The 19,277-nt window shown below is 40.8% G+C and overlaps 5 protein-coding genes across 5 annotated transcripts in view; 1 reads left to right on the forward strand and 4 right to left on the reverse strand.

Moving 5' to 3' along the window:
- Positions 1 to 57: 57 nt before the first annotated feature.
- LOC113138742 (ependymin-like) lies at positions 58 to 2,121 on the forward strand. The gene is made up of 7 exons (XM_026321452.2): positions 58 to 194; positions 390 to 424; positions 623 to 757; positions 842 to 1,034; positions 1,207 to 1,294; positions 1,459 to 1,640; positions 1,774 to 2,121. The coding sequence occupies exons 1-6, from the start codon at positions 128 to 130 to the stop codon at positions 1,580 to 1,582; spliced, it is 642 nt and encodes a 213-aa protein (XP_026177237.1). The 5' UTR covers positions 58 to 127; the 3' UTR covers positions 1,583 to 1,640; positions 1,774 to 2,121.
- Positions 2,085 to 3,795, reverse strand: LOC117152618 (NADH dehydrogenase [ubiquinone] iron-sulfur protein 2, mitochondrial-like). Its single transcript, XM_033325726.1, has 3 exons — positions 3,787 to 3,795; positions 2,511 to 2,701; positions 2,085 to 2,315 (listed from the first exon to the last, which is right to left on the reverse strand). The coding sequence occupies exons 2-3, from the start codon at positions 2,607 to 2,609 to the stop codon at positions 2,085 to 2,087; spliced, it is 330 nt and encodes a 109-aa protein (XP_033181617.1). The 5' UTR covers positions 2,610 to 2,701; positions 3,787 to 3,795.
- Positions 3,796 to 4,377: 582 nt separating this feature from the next.
- cskmt (citrate synthase lysine methyltransferase) lies at positions 4,378 to 5,506 on the reverse strand. The gene is made up of 2 exons (XM_026321430.1): positions 5,380 to 5,506; positions 4,378 to 5,107 (listed from the first exon to the last, which is right to left on the reverse strand). Exons 1-2 carry the CDS (start codon positions 5,465 to 5,467, stop codon positions 4,425 to 4,427), a joined length of 771 nt encoding a protein of 256 aa, XP_026177215.1. The 5' UTR covers positions 5,468 to 5,506; the 3' UTR covers positions 4,378 to 4,424.
- Positions 5,507 to 6,146: 640 nt separating this feature from the next.
- On the reverse strand, positions 6,147 to 10,131 carry otub1b (OTU deubiquitinase, ubiquitin aldehyde binding 1b). Its single transcript, XM_026312773.1, has 7 exons — positions 10,050 to 10,131; positions 8,958 to 9,019; positions 8,337 to 8,435; positions 8,034 to 8,152; positions 7,602 to 7,686; positions 7,043 to 7,237; positions 6,147 to 6,741 (listed from the first exon to the last, which is right to left on the reverse strand). Exons 1-7 carry the CDS (start codon positions 10,090 to 10,092, stop codon positions 6,544 to 6,546), a joined length of 801 nt encoding a protein of 266 aa, XP_026168558.1. The 5' UTR covers positions 10,093 to 10,131; the 3' UTR covers positions 6,147 to 6,543.
- Positions 10,132 to 10,498: 367 nt separating this feature from the next.
- The window catches only part of LOC113122302 (nectin-4-like), a 192,898-nt gene continuing 184,119 nt past the window's right edge, over positions 10,499 to 19,277 (reverse strand). Inside the window, exons 10-17 of the mRNA XM_026293547.1 lie at positions 18,682 to 18,960; positions 18,042 to 18,159; positions 15,671 to 15,825; positions 15,399 to 15,558; positions 15,014 to 15,089; positions 14,548 to 14,610; positions 13,432 to 13,629; positions 10,499 to 13,281 (exon numbers count right to left, since the gene is read on the reverse strand). Coding sequence (XP_026149332.1) covers positions 12,889 to 13,281; positions 13,432 to 13,629; positions 14,548 to 14,610; positions 15,014 to 15,089; positions 15,399 to 15,558; positions 15,671 to 15,825; positions 18,042 to 18,159; positions 18,682 to 18,960 — 1,442 coding nt within the window. The 3' untranslated portion in view covers positions 10,499 to 12,888. The remainder of the gene's footprint in view (positions 13,282 to 13,431; positions 13,630 to 14,547; positions 14,611 to 15,013; positions 15,090 to 15,398; positions 15,559 to 15,670; positions 15,826 to 18,041; positions 18,160 to 18,681; positions 18,961 to 19,277) is intronic.

Genomic DNA, 19,277 nt, shown 5'->3' on the forward strand with positions numbered 1-19,277 from the left:
GTGGACTTAAAGAAAACCTGGCAGTGGATGCTGACTGGGAGCCTCACCAGCTTGTTTATAAGCAAGCGAGCGCTGTGAAAACCACAGCATATTTACTTCTCACACAAAGAAGAACGCGTCGGACAGCATGAGGGTGCTCATCCTGTTTGTTTGCCTGTCAGCAGGCTGCCTTGCTCAGAGACCACAACAATGCAGTAAGTACAGCACACACCTTTAAGAAAACTGTACATTCAATTTTCTAGGGCATGCATTCAATCTCAGCAACCCACTTCACAGTATGAACACTGATCATGCAGTTCTCTTTTTCTTCCGGCCATTATGAGGAATCTATACTAAGCTGACAGCTGCAGCACAAATTTAGATTAAAATCGCTTCTTTATTCTCAACAGGATCTCCACCACTGCTGACGGGAAGACTTTCTGTGGTGAGTCCTAAGCTCCACACACAAGTAATTCTGCTAAACCCAGAGCTTTCACCGTTTGATAATTACTTTTGCTACTGTTGTGACTTGGATCAATACAACAGTCAGAACACTACACACTGTAAATGCTGTATGAAAATTCTTACATGACACAACCAAACATTTTTAGTTAAAATCTTTTTAAAATTACTAATTTTATAGTCCACCGCAAGCGAGAAATTGACATCCATTGCCAAGTACAGCTATGACGCCCTGGGAAAACGCATCCGCCTCAGAGAGTTTGGATCTTACGAAAATAAGACCTTCAGACTTGATGTGCTTCTCCTCTACAGACAGGTAAAGGAAACACACCAATAATATCTACATAAACAAATCTCACATGCAGCGTGCATTACTAAATAAAGCCAATGTGTCCTCCAGGGAGTGATGTATAAGATTAACTACAGGAACCACACATGCTTCAAAAAGCCACTGAATGTAGACTTCCACCCTCTGGCAATCCCACATAATGCCTCTCTGCTGGGGCAGGTTGTGCTGGGCAGCTCATCTGGCCCAGGACAGGGGGTCCTGGTCAACACTTGGGTTGGAGAGCTGCACATGAAAAAGGGAAATGGTACAGTAAGAGGAAACAAGACAAGAGGAACACAAACAGAAAAGCTGCAACGCCACATAGTCCACCATACCACATGACTTTCTGTGATTCTTTCTCTGTATTTTTCACTCGTGAACCGGTTTTTCTGGTAACGCAGCGTCACCTACCTTGTGATCTACTTCTGTTTTTGCAGCAAGGTACATGAGCACAGTGACTGAGTTTGGATGTATCCCTGTCACCACAATGTTTCATACCAGCAGAAGTGGATGGGTGGTGACCAGGTCAGTCAGGCTATTACTAAGGAAATAAGGCTGTTTAGAAAGACTTTGTTACTTACTTACAAATCTAAATAAAATGTAGCCATGGTAAGAGTTATAAAAACTAAAGTTTGTGGTTTTAGTGTATCATGCCTGGTTCCAACCTGTGTTTTGTTCTTCACCTTCAGCTTCTTTAACAATGTCATCGGACTCCAGGACCCTCAACAGCTCAACCCTCCGTCTTTCTGCAAGGATGCACAGCTGGAGAGAATGAATGAAGAGGATCCAGCGACCTTCTTTGACTTGTTTTAAAACACAAGGCTCTTTTCGAAAATGTAGTGCTCTGTGATGACTCCTGCACCTTTTTGTGGATAAAATCTATGCCTTTATTCTCATACCTTAGGTAGGTACATTTGTTGTGTGTACAGAAGTATATTTGTGCGTGTGTAAACAGCAAAGTTATGGTAATACTTCTGAGAATGCATTCTGCAGGAGCGATGTAGGGGCTCTGCAGCTAGCATCAATGAGGCTCGGACAATACTCAGTACCTGCTAGTTTTCCCATATTCATCATCTCATGATAACATTTGCTAATTAGCACTATCACGAAATACAGCTAAGACAAATTGTAATGTTCTTCATATTGTACCAGCAAAGTATCAGGCAAACAGAAAAAAAAAAAGATCTAGTATAATGTTGCTAGTTGATCAATTTAAGTCATACTCAATAAAGCTCAGTCTCTTACAGTATATCAGCACATTTATGTCTGTGTGTGTTAACTCTGCAAAAAGCAACACACTGACCAGGACATCCATTTAGCAACACTGGGAAAATAAAGTGAAATGGTTTCTCTCTGGGTGTCTTTGGAACTTGATCACATTTTTAGAGTTAGAATCTCCACACACTGACCACTTCAGTTCTGTACCTCTGATCCACTGTGCACGGGGTGGAGCTTGGATGTTGAGCAGCTTCTCCACAGCCAGAGAGTACGCCTCCTCATTACACATCATGGAAACATAGTCCAGACGGTCAAAGTAGGGCAAAGCCTGTAGAAGTCAAAGAAGAGGAAGTGATGCTGACCTGATTCTTATAACCAAGAACAGCTTCACTTTTCCTAAAGTTCATGTCACAGATGCCACAGCCTTCTATACATATACACATATAAATTAATTCAATAAATTATAAATAAAAAGATAGAAAATACAAAAATGTATTTGCAGATACTGTTAATGGCACAGTACCTGGAGGTAAGTCTTGTACTCAATGAGCTTCTCTGTGCCGCGGTGAAGTAGGCCGATGTGGGGGTCACATTTCTTGACCGACTCTCCACTGAGCTCCATCACTAGACGCAGCACACCGTGAGCTGCAGGATGCTGGGGTCCAAAGTTAATGGTCAGGTTGGACACATCCTTCTCTGCAGGAGGATCTTTGTCTGAAAGGAGCAGATAATGTTAAATTTTGTGTATCTGATTTGATTTTTGTATTTAAATTATCTTTCCCCATCACAGGAGAAAAAAAAAACTTTTACAGCAGAGACACTGTCAAATGCAGTGGGAACAATACATTTCTAATGATCACCCCAGTAATCATAAACCCAGAGTAAAAGCTGTCCAATAATCAGCCTGTCCAATTCAATAATTTCTGGCTTTTAATGACAAAAAAACCAAAGTTGTTTTGTTTCCGATAAGGCTCCTGGTGATCCGGGCTCTTTAACAGTCTTTAAAGCCTAAAGTCACAAACTTTGGAGTAAAGATTGATTGTGACCCTAAATTTGATGCACAGATTAGTGCAGTGTTGAAGTCCAGCTTTTTTCGAATGAGGCAATTAGCCAAAGCTAAACCCGTTTTATCTCGGCACGAGTTTGAAACTTTAATTCATGCTTTTATCACAACTCGTTTAGACTGCTGCAACGCAAAACGCTGCTGCTCGTCTTTAACGGGAACACGTAAATATGACCACACTTCTCCAATCTCTTCACCAGCTCCCACTGTGGCTCCATGTTGATTTTAAAATGTGCCTCCATGGTCGCGCCCTGCGGTATCTGTCTGAGCTGCGCCATCATCTCTTAGAACAGCAGATCAGTCACTTATAGTCATCCCAAAGACTAAAAGAAAGCTCAGGTTTTTCTGTTGCAGGCCCTAAACTGTGGAATGAGTTGCCACTGCACTTCAGGCAGGCCGATTCACTTCATGTTTTTAAACCCCTTCTTAAAACACACTGTTTCTGTTTGGCTTCTCATTCACTTTGGGATGTTAACTTTTACTGTTATTCCTACTATTCTTTACTGTCATTTTAAAATTGCATTATATTTTATGCCTGTTTTATGTTTGTTCTTGTATGTGTTTTCTCTATAGAGAGATACTGTTTTCTTTTGTTTTTCTTGGTGTTAGTGTACAGCACTCTGGCCAACTGTGTTGATTTTAAAGTGCTCCAGAAATAAAGCTGGATTGGAAATCAATCGAGGCTTTAAATGAAGCAATAATTCATTTCAATGCTTCAGACTGTGTGTGCAGGTACCGTTCCAAGGAGGTGACACTGAAGTGAATAAAGCTCAGTCTCTTACAGTATATCAGCACATTTATGTCTGTGTGTGTTAACTCTGCAAAAAGCAACACTGACCAGGACATCCATTTAGCAACACTGGGAAAATAAAGTGAAATGGTTTCTTACTTGAAATATCTAATCAAAATAAAACACCCATGACAAATGGAAATATTATTTTCTCATTTTTCAGAACAGATGTCGTTTGAGGTAAGGGTGGACTTTAATCTGAGGTATATTGCTTAGAAAAAGTTTAAGCCTCAGTATTTTATGTTCTAAGACATTTGGGCACATAGTTAAATACACCTTGAATAGATTAGTACGTGCTTTAAAAGAATTAAAAATTGTATTCAGATAGAGATTTGAATTTCTGATAGACAAGGTAAATGTGCAACACCTCGTTGAAGAGGCAATAAGCTCAGCTGATAGTGTCACACTGAGAGGTCAGTAAATACTGCTGAACTACCTCACACAGTTCATTCTAAATGGTAACATGCTGGATGAGACCATGTACTGGCCACTAGATGGCGGTGTATATTAAGTAATGAATGAGAGGAAGAAATAGTGTTCAGTAATTTACTCATTTATTACAATGACTCTTCAGAGGTAGAAAGTTAGCGCTGTTCAATAAGGCGAGGAGTCACTTTGTAGCAGTAGTAAAACACTCCCCTTAGCTCCCCAACCTCCTGCACAACTACATCTGCTCCCATCATCCCCGGCTGCCATGTCTCAGTCTCCAACCACAGCAGCCGGGCATCAGGATCCTCATCAGAGAACTGCAGCAGAGATCCTGAGCTCCGCAACACCTTCAAACACTGCTGCAGCACCAGGCTGGCCTTCCCTTTGCCTTCTTTAGACCTCAGTAAGGCATCTGTGGTGCCCTTATCAACTATTAGGTCTACACTACTGGATCCATAGTGCTTGTGAAGCTGTGTGCAGTCCATCTCCATGAACCTAAGCTGAGAAGAACAATTGAGAGGTTGAACGGCTCTGGCTTGGACGTGTTCTTGCATTAGTCGCACAGCTACAGGGGAAATGTCAGCACAGGTGACCAGGACAGAGAGAGGGGAGTGTCTGTAAATACAGGGGCCCAAAGCAGATGTTCCACAGCCCATATCCAGGACATGGAGCAGGGCATCTGGAGGAGGCCTGGTCTGCAGGAGGGGCATGATGAAGTCCCGGACAGAATCAAAGCCAAAGAACCACTCAAAGTTTCTGAAGGTGGTTGACCTGCTGCTGCTCTGAGCGTAGAAACGATCCCAGGTTGTTTTCTGGTCCATGTTTTCTATCATCTCAGCTGGGAACACACGCACACACGCACACGCGCGCACACACACACGTGGTGTTACTGAAGCTGAAACACCAGCCTAGTGTTGGTGGAAGACAGTATCGCTACACAGTCACGCAGACAACAACATTAAATAAAATATACACGTCCTTAAAACTAACAACTGCAGCCGCTAGCTAGCTGATGTAGCTGCAGTGTTATTTGCAGTTAGCTAACTCCATAGTTGAGCCAGTGTAAGGTTAGTTAGATTACACAGCACTAACATCCCTGGTTTAAAGTACCTGTGAGAGAAGAGTGACGCCGTAAAGAGACACAAGCTGTCGCTGTTCTCCGGACTGACCGTGTCAAACACTTTGCAAACAGAGACATTTTCCCTCAGACTGGCTCAACCGCGTCCAACGACAGAGCGCCCACTCCACCCGTATTTCCCAGTACCAAAAACGCCAAAACGTCGAGAAAGCATCTGTTGTTGTAGGCAGGATCTTTGTAAGGTTATGTCGCAGTGACGTAACTGCGCATGTGTGAGTGCAAGTGTAAACAAAGTGTACGCATATAACACGAGCACATTCGTTTCGGCTCATCGTGTACATAACTGTCTGTAAAGCTCTTCATCTTCATCATGACTTGTGGATCTTTGTATTTTTCTACTTATATTTATCAATTTTCTTCTTTTCTGTTTTGTGTACATACTGTTATGACAAAGCACACGAAACCACTGTACTGGGGTCAGGCTCCTTGTCTGTGAAAACATGGCAACAAGGATGATTCTGATTAATCATGTATCAGATTAATTAGCACAATATCAACAATTCTCATAATTGTGTGATCTGACAAATATCTACTGACTTTTCTTGTGCCAGTTTTCTGCTTTTACATAACTGTAAACTTAATCTTATGGTTTTGAGCCATAAGAAGGTGTCAGTGCTGTTCCAGATAAATTGTCCACTTGCTCCTCAATAAACTAATAAAAATAATCATATATTAACTGATAACATAAATTATTGTTACAGTCCTAAATTTAACTTCATCATAAAAGAAACACAAGAACCAAGATGTAAATCCCTTTAATAAAACTCAATGAAACGCAGTGTAACAAAGGAAAAAGGATCCAACATAAAGCAAGTAGATAACATTTACAACCACAAAAGAAAAAAAACCTGTACAACTCTAAATGCCTGGAGTCACTTCTATTTTTCCAAAGTTTCTTTAATTAACCATTTTGTGATGACTGGGGAAGATGCGGGAGTTTGGGGCAAAAGGGGGTATGGTAGGCATGTAATGTGATGTTTTATTTAATTCTTTTTTTTTTTCAAATACATGAGTGTAACCTCATACACAGATGTATGCCTCATCAACGTGGCTGCTGAAGTTTTTTTTTTTTTTTTTGCCCACTGCTGGAGCATACAGCAGGAGGAGGAGGGTGGGGTGGGTTGTGGCAAGGAGTGTTATTTGTACAAGATGTCGTAATGACCAGGTCTATAGAGGAGGAAGATGCGTGGGTCGCCGCCTTCAGGGAAGACGTGATGATTGACTGTGCCTCCCTCTCCTCTATCCATGTACTCCACCAGGATGGATACGTTCAGGGCCTGGGCTAAGGCGATGATGTGAATGTGGTCACTTTCTTTAGACATTGGCTCTACCTCCTTGGAAAAAGAAAAAAAAATAAGCACATTTTTGGTGCGAGTTTGTTTTCACTGTAAAATATCAAGTAAATCAGACAATGAACATCACGATCATACACTACTATCACTATTTATTACAGTATGGCTGACTGTGTGCTCATTAAAGTAACTGCTTTCTACATAATACTATGAATGAGTATGCCCTAAAACCAAACCCCATTTTCATCTTTTCCCACAGACTGTCTATTGGTTAGACCAATATTTTCTCTCACCGTCTGTGTGTCCCCTTTATGCACTTCAAAGTGAAAAATCAAAAGCCAACCTGCTGACAGAACTCCTTGACAGAGCGTCCCCCCTCTATGAAGTGCTGAAAGAAGCTATGCTCTCGCTGCAGGTAGCCTGAGGTGAGCAGCCGCAGATACACGACCACATAGTCTGACACATTCTGATCATTGAAGGAGCTCAGCAGCTCCTGCAGGCTCGGCTGTTTCTCACACAGTTCGATCAAGTCCATGAACTTGAAGGAAAAGACATTTATTTACATCATTAGACTGATACCTATGAATCCATCTTGGTCAAAACCAACGTGCCTGTGTGCTCAAAGCTGAACAAATCCACTATGGTCTTTGGCAGATGGAACATTAGTAAATAGCATCACACTTTTATTAAACAGAATATAAGGCAAGTATGTCCTACAAGAATGAAAAAATGTTAAAGCTTGCATTTATGACTGGAAAAAGCTATCAATGACAGCATTTTTGAAAGGTAAACTACAACAGTGAATCAAAAAAGCTGTTCACTGTTCATATTTAAATAATCTAAAGTAATAGACAACTTTTACAACAATCAATGCAGTTGTTTTGTTGTGCAGGAAAACTCACAGTGTTATGGAAGTCCTCAATGGTAAACTCAGTGAAGCCTTCATTAACCAAGTCCAGTTTACTTTTAGCTGCAACTGCTTTGAACCTTAACGGATAAAAACAATGTTTTCATTAACACGTTGAAAATTACAGTGGTTATGGTGATTGCTAGATTTTTAATATTTGGGGAAACAGTGGAGAGACATGACAATCTGACAGAGAAGCACAGTGCAGAGATTTTTCTTATGTCTGGCAAGAACTAAGAGTTAGCTGTCTGCACACATAAGACAATGTACATGCATGTGTCTGTTCTGCTGAAAACTAAACTAAAACTAAAATCAGCATCCAGTGCAGCCAAGGCAAGACAAAAATTTGCTAGAACAGACTCCAGACAACAGAAGCGTCAACTTTAATGTAGAGACCAATAGATCCTGTAACCACTGTGGTACTCACTTCTGAAGTTCTTTGCTGTCATCTAGCAGGGACTCAAGATGTGCGAAACCGAAGGCTCTGTAGAAACAGTTCCCATCTGGTCGCGTCTTACGAATGTATGAGTATTTTTTGTATAGGTCCTGCAAAAAAAAAAAAAAAAAATTCCATGTTTATAAAGTTATTCCATATTGTCAAAAAATAAATAAATAAATAAACTGCATTTTTGTTTTGTGGCGCTGTATAAAATCCTACTGTGGACTGTGAGGGAAATGTACCCTAATGTGGGGGTAGTAACCTGAGAGCAGGTGCTGTGATCTGACTGACCTTGATCTTGAGCTGATAAACTGTGTCATCCTCGGCGTACTCGCTCTGCAGCACTGACAGGTCCTGTCTTTCCGACACTAAAGGGTTACTATTGGCTATCTAGACACCCACAAAGAGAAAATTCCAATCAATCCATGCACTGTAGACAAACAAGTGACTATCTTGACAAAAAGTACTTGTGTACTTACAAATTTCATTATAGACCACTTCCATTGTAATTGTGGCTATGTCATAAAACAAGACATTTGATTTTTATGTTATATCTAAGCAAACAAGTTTCAAAACTTTAAGAGTCTTCCCAAAATTTCTAACCTACATTTTTTCATAAAACAAAGAGCAGGAGGTCATGAATAAGTTAATAATAATAAAATAAAGGCAACATAAATGGAAAAAAGAAATGCATCCTGCATCTGCATTAACAGCAAGGAGGCTACATTTGAAGGGTCCAGTTGTGTCCACACATCAGCTGCGTTTTTTTAGATGTTTAACTGGTTGAGTAATGGAAGGAATCTGGAAACCTGTTAATCCTGCTGCTCTTAGGAAGAAGTAATAACAGGTCACTTTCCCCCCCCCCCCATTCAAAATGAAAGTCGTCTTTGCCAGTAAAAAGGAATGTCTCACCTCTTGCTGAATTCTGTCCTGCTGAGCAATTATGGCCTCGTCATACGCGAGGCAGTTCACTCCTGTAAGAGAAAAGGTGACACATTAATACATCCCTCTAGAGAGGGCACTCAAAATAGAGACTGACTGGCCAGCATGTTGGCATATAACTATGAAAAACTGATCTGGTTAGTGTCTAACAGGGTCTACACAAGGTTTATAAACACCTATGCAACCCTCATAATACAACAGTCTGCACAATGGACCTATTGGGAATTCATTCAAAACACGTGGCCATTTAACAAAAACTGGAGATGCTTTATTTTCAAAGTAAATAAACAAAAGCTGCTGCAGGTATATATGCATACATACAAGCACACCTGCATGTGCTGTTTCAGTTTATACAAACCAGGGAAGGAACTGTTTTTACACAGACTGCCTCCCCCATGTTGGAATAGATTTCTCTCAGGGACACTTTCACAGTAACTATATTCAAACTTGCATATAACGCTGTTTTGTTTATTTATAGAACTAAAACGCGATAATTTCACTTGATGAAATCACCGCACTCACTGTCCTGTGTCATAAAACCTCAATGCAGTGATGACAACAATAAAGCATCCATGTAGCCAGCTCAGCCACCTTTTCTCTGCCCGTGTTCCGTCATCACAGGTGAACAAAGTCGCCTACAGACACCAAATAACACGACAACAAGTTGACCCACAACACCGGCTAACGTCAGCTAAACTTGGCTAGCTCGACCTGTGCGAAAACAAAACAAATCGAAGTCACGACGAATAAGGTCATTTTAGCAGCCAAAGGGGGTGCCCCGTCCACAAGCACACACTCCCAGCATTTCCTAAAGTCAGAAACGCCGGGACTGTCACTCGCTGCTGAAGTGTCAGTAACTAAACAAGCGCTTTTGTCTTTGTGTACCGATGGCAGCCTAGCTAGCGTTAGCCAGCAAGCCCTGGCCTCTGCCTCCCTCTCAGCGGAGACATGTACCGCGGACACGGCAGCGGCTCAAACACTCGTACGAGGTCTAGGCTGCACTCGCACGAGAAATGACCGCGCTGTTTTCATGGTGTATCGCTGAATATCTCCTGCTCTCACCCTCCATCTCTCCCTGTGATGATTCCTGCTGCTCCTCCGCCATCTTAGCTGTCGAGACCTGTTTCCTACTTCAGCATGACATCATCGGTTACACACTTCCGGCTGGAGAAGTAAAGCGTATTTATGTCTATTATTTCTTTTATTTAGTATTATTATTTTTCTAAATAAATATTATATTTTATATTCTATGTGGAATATAAAATATATAATTCTGTATAATATATAATTATATTACATTATTGTAGCTTCAGTAAGGAAAATATTGAATGAAAAAAAATGAATGAAAAATAAACATATCCAAAATTACATATCTTTTAAACAATGATAGCATATCGCACAACATCTCAGCTTGGTAGGTTACCATAAACATGCAAGAATCAAATTAAGATGATCTATTGGTAAACCTGTTCATGTTGTTTGTCAAGTTTATTCATAAGCAGAAATTCATTAAAGCTTACATTCTAATTGCCTTTTCATATTAAATGTACTCGATCAAATCATTTGGACATTTCAAAAACATGTTCATTATTTCAACAGCTAACTGATATATTGTATTTATCTATGTATTTTTGGATTTTGTATTGTGTATTTGTATGTAATATTAGAGGAAACAAATTCACTTTTTTTCAATTTCTTCTGTGTAAAGAAATATAAATATATTTTATGGATCAATTAATTAATTAAATTATTCAGACCATGAAAGGCCACAAGTTTACTATGTGGTAACTGGTAATTTAATTAACTGCAGATTTGTTTGGTTATGGTTTGTTTGATAAACAGATTTGAAATTAACATATAAACAAAACTTATAAAGCCTATGAGGCATCTCCTGACACAGTACACACCAGGACAAGGTACTGATCAAGCTTACCTGCTAAAGATACTGGACACAGACACAAAGAACCTAGAGTGGGAGGAATAAGTGGCCAACATAGATGATCACCAGCAGATTGGCCTACTAAGAGCAACAATGATTTCTGGTCCTTTAAATAAGCACCTGGAAAAATGTTCACAGGAATCTCAACACACAATTTCTTGACAAACCAGATCAGTATAAACCCCCATATTTACAAGATGAAGAATGCTGTTTTTACCCAAAGGTTTATGTTAGCATATACCTTTTAGTGTTTGAAAAACCACGAACATTTATTTCAGCCCACTGATACAAGCTGGTACCCACACACAGCCCTCAAAATAAATGAAAACCCAGGCATTTGACCAGAACATTTTCCAAAATCACAGTGGAATGAAGTGTCTCAGTAGTTTTGCAATTTGCTGGCTCATTTAGGTCCCTGAACTTTCCAGCAGTACACATCAGGGGGCACTGTCTGCAACAAATACCATCTATGCTGAACATAGTAACATTCATCTGCTGCTCTAACCTGTCGGTGCTTCTGGATATGACATATTGCTTTCGCCACACACTGTTGCTGCATGTTTCACCCAATGTTTCTAACTCATGGCGTTTGAAAACTGTCTTGGTAAAAACTGTATTTACAGAAAGTAACATAAGACAATACTAAATACAGAACAAAATAATACTTCATATTTGCCAATAAAGCAAAAGTTTTTTTTTTATATTTTCCAGTGGCACTTTGTTTCCCATATCAGGACTTTGACAGAACCCAAAAACATTAAGAAAACATATAAACAAAAAATAATAATAAACAAGTAGTAGTAAATAATACGTGCTTGGTTTTGCCACAGTGTTAAAAATCTGTAACACTTCTTGTCCTTACTTGTAACTGACTTTTTTGTTTCTATGGTCTCTGGTGAGTCCAGATTATATAGGTCATGATGAGCAATACAATAACATAATATCATGTAAAAAAAAAAGTGTTATTACAAACTACTTTACAAATATTTGGCAGTTTTTCCAGCTTTCATGCACTTTCCATTTGTGTGTGCACACATGAAGGAGGACAGGGTACATGAGGAAGACGCACTAGAGGATAGATATATTTCATTTGCTGTTATGCTAACTGACTGTATATTGTTAATGCTTAAAAGTTATAGAAATATCTAGTAAAAAAAATGCACATTTGTACAAATTTACAGATTCCCAGATCACTGCAGGCACATGTGGTGATACTGTGGCTGTTTTAACGCTCTGTCTGACCCAAGCTGTCTCAGTGCTTCAGGCAAAGGCAAAAGGGCAGTAAAACAATACAGAGGTATGCATGTTGCAGGAGTGGCAAGAGAGGAACAACCCCATGGTTTGGATAGGATCCCAAACTGTGTTGTGTAAGGGAACCTAAAACAGACACAGTTACTGTTACACAGGACAGATCTGAAATAAAGATCCATCCTCAACGCAGAGGTGTTGCAATCTACTTCTCTGATGAACCAACTTTCCCACAGCCCCCTCTTGGATTGTCTGATTTCCTGCTCTACATGTCTTTAAGTGTTTTCGACATCCCCCACTGATGCTGTGAACTGCATTCACCTGTCGGTTACAGCTGGTAAGAGCACCGGATGCTTAATTGCGAAAGAACAAGAAAGGAATTAAAGCTGTAGTAGTGGCACTGGAAATATTGCAACACTGTCCTTGTTTGTGCCAGTAATGTGGCCCAACACACTTGATAACCACACACCAGGCAGAAATCAGCAATCCAGACATGAATAAAAGATGCCTTAAGTGGATTTTTCTTTAAAGACATCTATTGCACCATGTCCAGACACAATAAAGAAGATGCATCACTGTAGTCAAGGTGTAGATTTTTCATAATAGAGCACACACTGGGTTTTATGGGCTGGGACCAACCTTTGTCTGTATATCCAGATTTCAACCACCTCCCAGGCCAGAGTGTGTCAGTTTTGTAGTTTCACATGTTGCCTGCTAAACTATCTGGGCCTTGTGGATCACGGAGGTGTGGGGGCTAATCAAAATGGGACTTGGCCGGGGTTTGGGTCTCAGCGTGCCATTAGTATGCTGATAGCGTGCACTGTGCACCTCGGACACCTGGGAGCTGTTGGTCTCACTGTCTTGGTCATCCGGATTCTCTTGACTGGCAGGTCCCCCCAAACCTTCGTCTACTTCATCCTCATCATCTGTTACTGGTGGGTAGGTGCAGCTCAGAGGAGGGTGCTGGTGATTCTTGGTGACACTTCCAGACCGTGAACTCCCGTCTGTTGGAATAATGGCACTGCCATTTATCTGTCTTACAATATCAGTGGACTGCAATGCTGGGATGGCCGATGGCATGAGGGGAGGGTGGAAACGGGTTTCCTGCTGCAAAGACACAGGACAGAAACACTTTGTATTTGCATCATCACCAGGTAAGTATGCAGAGATTATTAAGCTGGGTGAGATGCATTCCACAGTTTGGTAAAATCAGGCTTTGACATGCCTGGAATTACACACGCACAATAACACACTCACCAAAGACATAGTGCTATTTCTCACATATGTTTCCACTCTGAGTCGGTTCTCCTCGTCTCTATCCAGAGGTCTGTCTCTTCCCCTCCGCGAGTTATTGTTCAGGACCGGTCTGCCCATGAAGTCAAATGCCCCCCCACCTCCTCCTCCTCCCCGCCCGCCTGAGATGGTAGATCGGCTGTCACGGCAGTGAGCCTGCTCCTATCGGTGGGTGGAGACACAGTATTAACATATGCACTGATACCATGGCCTCATTGTAATGTGCCCTTAATTTAAACTAAAGGAACTTGTGTGGGCTATTTGCAGCTCTGTATTATATTTTATAGAGCACTATTTATTCACTGAGATTACTTAATTTAGCACTTGTTTAACAGCAATATGTAGACATCTTGGGAAATAGTTCATTTGATTTCTTGTTGGAGTTGGAAGAAAAGACAGATAACACTCTGATGAGTATATGCTAATGGTAAAACACTGCATAAAGCTACAGCTACCAGTCTGTTAGCTCAGCTTAATGTTTGGAAAATGAAGGAAACCTTTAACCTGCCTCACTCCACAAAATGTGTCTTCCTGTTTGATCGATAAAAGAAAAAGGAAAAAACAGAAGTGGAAAAATGTCAGACCATTTCCTGACTGGATGAAGGAAGTGTCTGGTATCAGTCTTGATACAAAATAACCAAGCAACTTTCACTTGGGTTAAAGTGGGATCTTTCTTCCCACATTAAGACCACATTTTGAAGTTCTTTCCACAAAACTTGTTTTGTGAAAAAACTATTACTTTTCTGGTTCTTAAAGTCCAAGGTAAAACTGGTAAAACTGAATGTAAAGTGCTAATAATGTTGTGAGCAGACAAAAAGTGGAAGACAGAAGATACAATTTAGGATCAGTGGAGACCACAGAAAACACTGCAAGACCCCAAGAAAGAGGCGAATATATATATATATGTCCTTAAGCTCTTCAACAATATAATATGTTATCATTATTATCAATATCTGAGACGCACTACATTCAGATTTGAAATGTTGAAGCTCAGAACTTAGCCGCCTGGCATCTGGACAGTAAAGCCTCAGTCACCGGCCCTGGCCGTGCATGCAGAGTTAGACAGATATGCAGACTGACCCCGAGGGAAGACAGGCTGGTCCTCAGGGTTCCCTCCACCCTCAGAGGGATGTTTTCCTCCATCTGCAATCCAAAAACACAGAGGGTGGGATTAGCTGTTGATTCAAGATAGGGATCAAATCCAACTTTGCCAAAATCCTAAATCCCAAAAACAAGGGCTGTGTAGAAAACTTGTCCCTTTTCAAGACTTTTAAACCCACTCACTACGTTCTTTTGAAAGACAAGCAAAGTAGGTGAAGCAATGGCTGACGACAGACAAGAGATTACCAATTCACTGAACCCATGGTAAAGTGCAGTATTAAGTTTTCATCACAGCAAAATGTGTAGAACTTCCAAAGAATCCTTAAAGAAATGAACAAATATTCTGCTGATGTTGATCAGTAGTCTCACAGCCTGAATCAGGCCATGCAGACAGAGGAGAAAACGCAGTATGTTCAGTGTGAAAAGAATAATTCAGTGACAGTACCGCTCCTCTGGTGTCTGTGCTGACTGAGTTCATTCTCCTGATAGAAGCTTGTCTGGTGAGAGTGGTTATTTCCTGCCTGTGAGAAACAAGAGATGGAGAGAAGGAGAGAAGGATGTTTTAATGATTACAGAAATCGAGTTCCACTTGTGTATTTCACACAATTTTAATGTACTGCACACTGCATTTTTTTTCATTTTTTATTCAATTTTCATGACTCCTCTGTTTAAAGTGCTCTACTTCTGTAGCTGTCACTTGCAATATGATTAATAGCCCCAATTTCTTCAACTTTTAGGTGTTCTTTTAGCATCAACCTGCCCTCAGGAGATCATTAAAATTTCATCTCTTCTTATCTTAATTAAACTTAAAGCGTATTATCTCAGCATACTTCTTCTCCGTCAGCTCCATCTCCAGTTTCATGTTCTTGCGTTTGTGGTGACATGTGACAATGATAACGATGATAAGCATCAAGATCAGCAGCCCGCCAGCAATTCCCCCCACGATGAGCATCAGTAGATTTTCAGGCATGTCCCGCTTCCCAGGAGACTCTGCAGAGTAGAGTGTGAGTAGACAGGATTAGACTGACATATACACCTTTGCTCATAGTATTTATTTCTATGACAAGTCTTAATATGGAATGGTGACATTGCTGTCATCTACCTGTCACAACAATCTCCACCTCTGCCTTTGACTCTCCCACATCATTCTTCGCCACACACTGATAAGTGCCTGTGTCTGATGAGCTTATGGGGCGCCCGAACCACAGCGTTCCATTAGGGTGGGGGATCACGCCCTCTGGTAACTCTTTACCCAGTCTGCAAGCACAACAAAATACCATGACTTCATAGCCACACATGCAGCTCTTACTTTATAATCTGGCTTAGGTTCCTCATTATTAAGGAAACTGTCATTGTCTGCAGATGTGAATAAAGTTAAACTGATAGGGACGGTTGAAGAAGCAAGACCCTTCTTTGGACCTGTGGACTAAAAGAAACACGTAAAAATGATACAATACCCAAACCAACACCAATATAATAATAAATAAAACATAACATATCCCCTTCCTTTGCTGAATCCCCTCTGCCTTAACAGCTCAAACTGTCCCTGTGAACATTATGAAATGAAGTGGTAGTTTCTATAGGTGGTGCGCTGTTTTTATTTAGTTTTGTGGTCTATCTTTGCTCATGCAAATCATGTCTGCTTTTTATTACAAGCTGTAATAACTGCAGCCAGAAAACACATTACCCTTTAATGCAAAAGTATTTATTTTTATGAAATATTTCATAGTGTTTTTCACTTTTGTGTTACAGTGACATTCAGTAGTTGTTTGGCACTAGAATGTAGTTCCTGGCAGTGTAAAAAATGCAGGGTGTTGCCTCTGTGTTGTTGTTTTGAACACATTTCATTTAATCTGTTTGAACAGACTTGCACCTCACGCCTGCACTGCTCCAGAAAAAAACTACTGTGCTTTCATCATTGTAGAAACTGGCTCTGAAAGGCTACACTAACCTACACATATTGCACAGTGCTTTCTGTAAAACCCCGTTGCTGGCAGAAAAGAGGAACCTTCTGTTTTTAAATATGCAAAAGACACACTACCATGATATCATCTCTCATTAATACACACATCACAATCACATTCTACTTCCTGGTCCTCCTCTGTTGGCTCATCCAAACCTCTCTGCTTACCTGCTCCCACTGGTTTAACCCTCTCCTTACTTTGGGAGCTCATTCCTTTCCCTTTTTCTTCTCATCCCCCTCTTCCTCCCTCCTTCGTGTGAAACTGTCTGATCTGTGTGTGCTCAGCACAAGCCGCAACACGACACTGTGACACCAGCTATTACTTCACCTGCCGCCTTTTACTGACAAACCCAACAGGTTGGCCTGCCGCTGTAGCTGTCGAACATTTGTTCGTGTGTGTGTGTGTTCATATTAAATGTGTGTGTGAGTGGAGAGGTCAACGGTAACTAGAGACGCTGAGCGCTGATGTGGTTGTCTGTGTGTGGATATATTGTCTGCATACATTCATGTGGGGGCATTACTCAACAAAAACTCCCCTCTCAAGGTGTGTTTCTGTGCCTAACAACATGTAACATCATCATCTGGCAAAAACAACCAAAACAAGCTGAACCTACCAAACATTTACTTATCGTTCTTTAGATTTTACAGTATACCCAATTGTGTGTTAGGAATTTTCCCCTTAGGGCCCAACTGTCACTAGTTATGATTCGATTAGAGCCATTCCTTTTTCAATCACCCTTTGTGGTTCTTATTTTTCTGGCCAAGCTCTAGACCACACCCTGATAATATATTAATGCACCAAAGGAAACGGCTTAAAAATGACACCAGGTGACTAAGCAGAAAAAGTCAGGGCTCTGAGTCAAATCCTCGTCTGGGTTTAAAGCTGGGCAGCAGTGTGCCGCATTTTAAACGACACACGCAACTCTGAAATCTGTCAGTTTCCATTGAAGCAGCAGAATCAGGAGGTGACAATGTCAGGGCTTGTTTGCCTAAGTCATGTGGAAAGGGTGGAGATCCCCCCCCCCCCCAGTCATTTCACTCAATGCATAACATAACAAGCTACAAAATAAAAGTAAATAATACTGAGTACTTCTAGTTAATACTGTTTTGGAAGTTTGGAAATGTGTTTGCATGCAGTGACCAAAATGGTAAACTGACATCTCAAAGGTCATGTTCCTAAAGTAACTGAAAAATGTATGTCAGTGCTGCTTTGAATTACATGTTTATTTGAGATAGTCATTTAAGTCTTAGACTCAGAGTCTATATTTAAAATTAAGAAAAAAAATAGTAATAGTAAAAGTAATTGTATCTCATTACATTGATCCCTGAGGATGACCTGGTTCCCACCTTACTGAACTGTCCCACTTGAGCTCTTCACCAGTGAAATCATAGCAAAATAATTGGTATAATCACGCCATAAGTTCCGAGAAAAGCAACAGTGACCAGACACATCAGACAGTTAGTCACACGTGAACCAGACAGCCAGAGAGGGAGGAGGGGCCCACTGTACCTGCTCCAGGTAAAGCTCTGTGGCTTGGGGTTTCCTCCACTCACGCACCTCAGGGCGGCATTCTCCATACCTATTAACCAGTCTCCAATGTAGCCCGACACCTCTGCATGTGGAGGGACTGGAAGGAAGAACAATGATTTTTGGTTTTTTTTTTCAGTTTAGGCAAGTGAAGTGGAAAGAAGTCATTGTTTTTGTTTTTTTTTTTTTGGTTTTTTTAAAGCAACAAAGGGAGGACCAGGATCTAATATAGTAAAGGCTGAATAGTCAGGCTTTTAGTTTACACTCATGAAGGTCAGCTTCTAATAAGGCAATATTTTACAGAAAGCCAAAAATACATGAACAACAATAAAGATCAGTGTCACAGTACAGTGGTAGGATTAAGGAGCAAAGTGCACTTTTTCAGATTCATCATGTTAACTATTGTGATTTGAGGGAATTTAACATGGTACAGAAATTTAGGCTGTGATAAAGTGATAAAAGTGATACTGTATTTATGAAGTACTTTTCATGAGGCTTAGAGTGTTCAAAACAGGAAGTGAAGCTGAAAAGTGTTGACAGTGTCAAAACCAGCGTGAACATGTGTATGTTTTCTGTACTATGGCAACAACTTCAATTTTTATAGTGCCGTAGAAATACTCACAGTACACCACCAAGTTGTTTCTGTGTCTGCGGGGGCCCTGTAATGTCGGGTGCCACACCAGACAGTCCAGCTTTTTGCCATTCATGCTCCTCAGGGGATGCAGAGAGTACTGCGAGGAGACCGCTCCGTTGTCAGAGGAGCGGTTAGTGGACTGACCATTGAGGTCGGAGTCCCAGGAGAGGTGGGGAGGCGGGCGGGCTACAGAGCGACAGAAAGCAGCTGGCCGGTACGACTGGCCCTCCACCAAAACAACAGGGTCCAGAGAGGAAATAGGAATGGCTGGAGGGAGGAACGTTACAATGTATAAACAAGGTTAAGACAACAACCAGTCTACACACTTGGACTAGATGTAACTCAGTAATCAACACTGTTGTCAGCACAAAATCAGAAATGATGTCAACAAAGTCTTTCAACAGGTCATTTGTAGCCATCACATTTCCTCTATGCATGCAAATAAAATATAATAATGAATCATTTAGGACTTAGCAGTAACCCTACATATTTAAAATGTGTCTCTGAAAAGCTAAGTAATAATATAAAATCATATTATGTTTCCTATGTTAGTGCTTATTGCCTTCTAAGCATCAAACTCTCCA

This window comes from Mastacembelus armatus, chromosome 18 (genome assembly GCF_900324485.2).
Source record: "Mastacembelus armatus chromosome 18, fMasArm1.2, whole genome shotgun sequence".
Classification (NCBI taxonomy): Eukaryota; Metazoa; Chordata; class Actinopteri; order Synbranchiformes; family Mastacembelidae; genus Mastacembelus; species Mastacembelus armatus.

Bases quoted from the DNA above. Each gene is read 5' to 3' on its own strand.
- LOC117152618 (XM_033325726.1), bottom strand. From the start codon at position 2,609: ATGGAGCTCAGTGGAGAGTCGGTCAAGAAATGTGACCCCCACATCGGC. The intron at 2,316-2,510 runs GTACTGTGCCAT...TGACTTCTACAG, and splicing joins AGTACAAGACTTACCTCCAG to GCTTTGCCCTACTTTGACCG.
- LOC113138742 (XM_026321452.2), top strand. From the start codon at position 128: ATGAGGGTGCTCATCCTGTTTGTTTGCCTGTCAGCAGGCTGCCTTGCT. The intron at 1,035-1,206 runs GTACAGTAAGAG...CTGTTTTTGCAG, and splicing joins GCACATGAAAAAGGGAAATG to CAAGGTACATGAGCACAGTG. The intron at 1,295-1,458 runs GTCAGTCAGGCT...CTTCACCTTCAG, and splicing joins AGTGGATGGGTGGTGACCAG to CTTCTTTAACAATGTCATCG.
- otub1b (XM_026312773.1), bottom strand. From the start codon at position 10,092: ATGGCGGAGGAGCAGCAGGAATCATCACAGGGAGAGATGGAGG. The intron at 7,687-8,033 runs GTGAGTACCACA...TTATCCGTTAAG, and splicing joins GACAGCAAAGAACTTCAGAA to GTTCAAAGCAGTTGCAGCTA. The intron at 6,742-7,042 runs GTTGGCTTTTGA...TCTTTTTCCAAG, and splicing joins TCAAGGAGTTCTGTCAGCAG to GAGGTAGAGCCAATGTCTAA.
- cskmt (XM_026321430.1), bottom strand. From the start codon at position 5,467: ATGTCTCTGTTTGCAAAGTGTTTGACACGGTCAGTCCGGAGAACAGCG. The intron at 5,108-5,379 runs GTACTTTAAACC...GTGTGTTCCCAG, and splicing joins GCGTCACTCTTCTCTCACAG to CTGAGATGATAGAAAACATG.